Source organism: Olea europaea, unplaced genomic scaffold (genome assembly GCF_002742605.1).
Source record: "Olea europaea var. sylvestris unplaced genomic scaffold, O_europaea_v1 scaffold3905, whole genome shotgun sequence".
Lineage (NCBI taxonomy): Eukaryota > Viridiplantae > Streptophyta > Magnoliopsida > Lamiales > Oleaceae > Olea > Olea europaea.
The window spans coordinates 51-6,243 of record NW_019258552.1 but is presented as its reverse complement, the minus strand read 5'-3'; the positions used below and the strand labels follow the sequence as shown (position 1 = coordinate 6,243).

General features: G+C 35.6%; 1 protein-coding gene across 1 annotated transcript; it reads right to left on the bottom strand.

The window, feature by feature from the left end:
• Nucleotides 1–5,340, bottom strand: LOC111387106 (cyclin-A1-4-like). Its single transcript, XM_023011625.1, has 11 exons — nt 4,859–5,340; nt 3,174–3,543; nt 2,649–2,785; nt 1,652–1,744; nt 1,350–1,483; nt 1,065–1,140; nt 910–986; nt 796–829; nt 555–704; nt 315–449; nt 1–114 (listed from the first exon to the last, which is right to left on the bottom strand). Exons 1-11 carry the CDS (start codon nt 5,090–5,092, stop codon nt 43–45), a joined length of 1,512 nt encoding a protein of 503 aa, XP_022867393.1. The 5' UTR covers nt 5,093–5,340; the 3' UTR covers nt 1–42.
• Nucleotides 5,341–6,193: the final 853 nt, after the last annotated feature.

The window sequence follows — 6,193 nt, the reverse complement described above, 5'->3', positions numbered from 1 at the left end:
TCCATTTAACGGAGCATTGGGATGGCTACTTGACCTAGAAGACTAGCTGCTTAAGTTCTTGAAGAATTCTCGAGGTATTGATGTAGGGCAGTACTTCTTTGCAACAAACTTGTACTGGTTCACAACGGGAACGCATTAGTTCAAATAGGGCAGAGCAACGTATACACGCTTAAGTCTTTAAACTTGCTTGAAGAAAAATATGCATTGTGTTTCTTTGGTTTTCAACTAGCAGGACGACCACTTCAGGGATTTAGAAATCCTAGTTTTGGAACAATCTTCCGATGTTTTCGACTTAGATAAGAAATTTTGCATACCTTATGCTGACTGTATTTCTCCCGGACTGCAGGTAGACTAGAGTTGTGGCTGTTGCAGCAAAGGCCATGTAATGCCAGAACACAGTCTCGTAAATCAGAGGGCTGATAAAGCGTGTAATGTCGCAAGGTCGTATTCTGCATCAACATCACGAGAGTCGAATTATGATCAAAGAAAACTTAAACGAAAAACAGAAATACTATAGAAAAATCTAAGAAACCAAGCAAAATCCTAGAGCATACCCAGGGCCTATTCGAAGGAAGAAGAATATATTTGGCTAAGAAAATCGATGAAGCTGCTATCAAGGACGGGACAAAACAAAGCATATTGTACTCTAGAAGGGACAGCTCTGCAATGTAGTTTGCCAGGCACTCTAAGTGCAGGGATGGAGACTGGAACATAACGAAAACCAGAAATAAGCAAATAAGAATGATTACTACTGTCATAAGCAATTATTCTACATATAATTAAATGAGATGATACCTCATTAACACCTTGTGCAGCACGAACAAATGTCCTACAAGAAGGGAAAAGAAAATCAACACCTAGAGCATCTTAAACTTTAATCCTTCCGACGTATATAAATCCAATGATCACCTCAAAAAACATTTAGTTGTAGGGGCTGTCATTTCAAACTTCAAGAAATTCAGAACAGCAGACTCCATTTGCAAAACCTGCATGCAGGGCTTGAACTGCTTAGTTACAGTTCAAATCTAAAAGTGGATGTCTACTGCATAGAAATAAACTCATACCTCGTCTTTAAAATATGTGTTATCGGTTATGTAGCAGAACTCTTCCACCTGAGGTGCACAAATTTCTTCATATTTGCTGCGATGTACAACCTCATATCGTGAATTTTATATCCACAGCGATTGCATTGATTTTCTAGGGCTTCGCAAGAAAGGGAAAGAGGTGTATATGTACAAATGGGCGTGTGCACACAGACATGTAGGAAGAGAGAGAGAGTAGAGAGAGAAATCATGTAGAGTGATAGGTATGAAAGAAAAAAGGAAAATAGACAAAATACTGAGTCTTACGATGCAATCATCATACAAGCGACACCTAGCAATTGCAACTTTTGCCTCTCCATAACGTTTCCCGACAAATAACGATCTATATAGTTGACAGTCATATATAATGTGTCTGGAATAAGCCTGTATTCCTCAGAAACCTATAGTTCAAAGTTGTAGTCAGACACAACAAGATTCACGTTCTGAATAGATAAAGAATTGTTTCAATATTTTCAATAATGAATGCACTTTTTGAAATCTAAAATCAACAGATCAATGCCTAAAGATGATAGTATCAAGCCTTCAACATGAAGGTATAAAAATGTTACCTCAACAAGCCAATCAATAAGAATTGCACGCATGCTAGGATTGATATCTCTTTGGACCCTTTCCATGAAGTCGGTAGCAGGCCTTTTCTTTGCCTAAAATTACATGTTAGTGAACATCGCAAAGTTATACAATAAAAAGTACTTCCATAGCACAACACAGTGATACAAGTAGTTTCCTGTTTACTTCAAGCAATTTGTTTGAGAAACATTATGCTCGAATCAAAAGCCAAATATAAAAGGTTTAATAAGCATATATGACCATATATGTTACTTCTTCCATTACATGTAAAATTCAAGATACTCTAAGCATCAACTTTCCATTTGCATGATCATAAGTAGAAATTTTTAATAATAGAAGTTGTAGTGTAACCTAAATTCTTGGGGTTTTAGGAGTAGTAGTTGGGTTGATCTTGGAGAGATCAAGTTATGGAACAAGTGCTGGATTGTCGCTCGAGCAACAACTCGTTGCCCACTTTTTGGACTCCTATTGGTCTATAACTAAGGTTTCTGGGCATCTCTACAAAATGTCGTCCATTGTATTAAACAATGAGTTTTCATGAGTTTTGAGAGAAAACCTTGAGAAGACAAATCTACAACATCTTGTGAGCTTAGATTCAATTGAGAGTATCGAGTCTTGATATTGTAAACACATTCCTATTGGTTATAGTGAATTTTCTCCTTCTTTGTTCATGATTTTTTTCCAAATTGGGTTTCCACGTAAATCTCTGCGCTATTTACTTCTCTGCTTTATTTCATTATTATCATATCTTACAATCCATATTCATAACATAAGTGATATAAAATTAAATTTTCAACCATTATACATGCCTTTTACGTTCTAACTTGGCACACTGACACATAACAGATTGCTCACAAGACTATGCTAAAATGGTGAACTTGAAGAACTACAGAGATAATATATAGATCTTCATTTGTCATATTTCAAATCTATTAAGTGTTTCAACAAATATTCAAAATGGAAAAATAGAATTCTAACCTGAGATGCTTGCAGGTGCTTGTAAATATCACAAGCAATGGTTGCACATAGCTGCGGGTCAGTTAGATTGCCATCAACATCGACAACCATATCATCAGAGTCCATTGCTGCAAGTATTTCTCGCTTGCATATGTTCCCTGCATGCCCAAACAATAAAATGAATTACACTTACAAACCATGAAAATCAACGTGACACGAACCTACCTATCAAGACAATTAAAGTGTACTGTGAAATTGTCTCTATGGCACATTTGGCCAAGACATGGCAACAAAACTAGGATTGATGAAGCAATAACAATGAACTACCTGCTACTTCAACGCATTCTGAGATGCAAAGCTTGTTGAATGTCTTTCTCTCGATGGAATCGACTGCTGCTATTTCATTGTTATCTATGTATTCTACTTTTGGACTATTCAAGGAATCACAAGTAGACATAGATTCATCCATTGAAATTGATAGTCCATCTGATTGATCAGGAGAAACATCCATACTGCATGGTGCAGGTGCAGATAACAATGAACTACCTGCTACTTCAACGCATTCTGAGATGCAAAGCTTGTTGAATGTCTTTCTCTCGATGGAATCGACTGCTGCTATTTCATTGTTATCTATGTATTCTACTTTTGGACTATTCAAGGAATCACAAGTAGACATAGATTCATCCATTGAAATTGATAGTCCATCTGATTGATCAGGAGAAACATCCATACTGCATGGTGCAGGTGCAACGATAATCTTGGGGAGCACTACATCACTTTTTGGTAAAGAAGTAATTTTACTAGAAGCAACCACAATCGGTTTTAGAAGGGAACCCGGCAAAGTAGGCTCTGAGAAGCTTGCATTTGTGGTAGTTGAAGACTCCTTGATGCTTACAATTTTTGCAATGCATGGTACCTACAGAATTCAAACAAATTCAAATTAATCACATAATTCTGGAAGAAGAAGAGCAACATTCGAGTTCAAAAATAAATTTGTAAAGTGGTAAATTTTGATTTTTTCAATTGAAAAACATATTTATATTGAGGAAGTCTACATTATTATCTCTATTTAATAGATCAATTCCAAAAACTAAAATTCAAAAATTAGAAAAGAGAAGCTCTACTTTTAGTGACAACTCTGAACTAGCAAATTAAGGCCCTGTTTGACACCCATTATTTGAAAAATGTTTTTTTAGAGAATATGTAGCTAAAAAGTAAGAAAACTTTATTAGTTTGTGTGTAGAATATTTTATAGTGCAAATGTGTGGTGGAGAATGGTACTGTAGCAAACAATTTAAATTTTTAAAGGTTGTCAAACAAGGGCTTAGGAGAGAGCATCCTCCAAGAAATTTGAAACTCAAGCATCCTCCACGAAATTTGAATATTTGTTCACAGTATATCATCAATCAATATAATTTTCTAAGTTCTCTTTATCTGAAAGCTCTAAACAATTTGCACTTTCAAGTAGTATTCCCAACAGTTGAGATGCATTACAAATTCAAGGGAGAAAAAAGGTAATCAAGCTATTCTTTATCGTCGGCCAATTTATATTTGGTTTTTGATGCGCTTCAGACTAATACTCCCCCAACAGTTAAGATGCATTACAAATTCAAGGGGGGAAAATAGTAATCTAGCTATTCTGTATCATCGCCAATTTATATTTGGTTTGTGACAATACTCTTTATCAAGACAGAGCATGAGAATAGAATGAGATTTCTTTTCAACTGGTTTTTAATTATTTTTAAAAAATTGAGATTATTTTATTTGATCCTTAAGGTTTCCTAAGATTCTCGATGGGACAAATTTATCAAAACTAAGCAGAAAACAGTGACAAATAAAAACGAAATTACAGTTCAAAAAGATCAAAAAAATCCCTAATTTCCCCCAACACACGCTTGTTTTGTGGTGTCTCTGCCTCATACAACAAAGATACCAAATAAGAAGCAAAGAAATCTTAATTTTTTTCTCCAGAACAATGGATATCATCAAAATTAATCCCAATTATTCCAGCATAATTGAACTAGAAATTTTTGGCTTCGACATTCAGTAATAAAAGGGGGGGAAAAAAGGTTTTGAAGGAATGATCGTGTGCACATGTGTACACTTACATTTCCATAAAGGGTATTTATTATAGTGTGAATCTTTTGGAAAACATGTATATAGTATATACATAATACATGCAAGATTACCATACAAACTAACACGTGAAAGAGATCAACAGGCGCACTTACAATTTTTGATGATTCGGGTATGGAGTTCCGACCCGGATTTGGAGGCCCAGAACCATGCCGCTGGTTGGTGATGTTCGCTAGCGCTGGGCGTTTTTTGGGCGCATGCTGAGATGGCAAAGCGGTAGCCGCCGTAGCCCCCTTCCCAAAATTCTCGGATCCCGTTGATGATGAGGCATGCCGCTTCGCCAGTGATGACGCCGTCGCTGACGTAGACCTCCTACCAGCACTCGCCATTATTATGTATAAACAGTGTCAAGAACTGAAAATTTGAGTAGAAAAACAGGGTTTTAAAAAGGATTTTTCAATGACCCTACTAAAATTACACGCTATATAGTTTCAGAATGTGATATTAAACATACATTCCGTAGAATAGATTATCTCAATGGGTTTTAAAAAGAAATTCTCAAGAAACCAAGTGAAATTTTAACGCTTTAGGGTTTCAAAAATTGAATTCCAACACATTTCATGGACATCTGTAGAAATAGAAAGTGAAGAAGAATCATATAATATAGGGTTTGATGGGTACTTTTGAGGCCGGGAAAAAGGATTGATTTGAATTGAGGAAGATCTGGACCGTTGGATTAGGTTTGGGTATTCGTTAGAAATGGGGCCCACTGGAGCTGTCTGTTTGAATGTGGGTTTTGTTTGACGACATGTGGTTTAGTGAAGGGCCAATGAGAAATAACTAATTTTAAATGACGATTGACTTGGCATATTTTGATTGGTTGGGTGAGAAAAGGTACTGTTGTTTTAGTACATAGAATTTGAATTCGAATTTGAACCGTAGTTGATCTTTTGCTGCATTGAAAAACTAGAACGTTGTCCAAGGCATGCCAAAATGACAAAAATAAGTGAAAATAAGTACTTATTTGTAAGTAAGAAGGAGCTCAACTTTCATATTTCAACTTGTTAAAGTTTTTACAAGCACTTCTTAAATCCTTACATATATATTTGTCAAAGGCTAAAATTTTCTTACTTGTAATGAGTTAGAAACTATATCTGTCACCAAACTTGTAAAATTAGTAAGTTTTGGTCTGCAAATTTATAGTCCCCATTTGGTTCTCATTATTTGTTCATTAAAATGAAAAATATAATCGTTATCCATCACATCAAGCCACCATATTTGACTTTTTATCTCTTGTGTGGAGCCCGTAATGATTATGTTTTTCATTCTCATTTTTACATTAATGTGTACCAAACGGGACCATATATTAGCTTAGATGGTTGCCAAATTGTATGTTTATTTCAATTAGCCACTTACTATTGTGTTCAACCTCTATAACGTCGGTCCACAATGTCTTAGAGCATTGAACTCTGCCGGCATATTGTATCAGC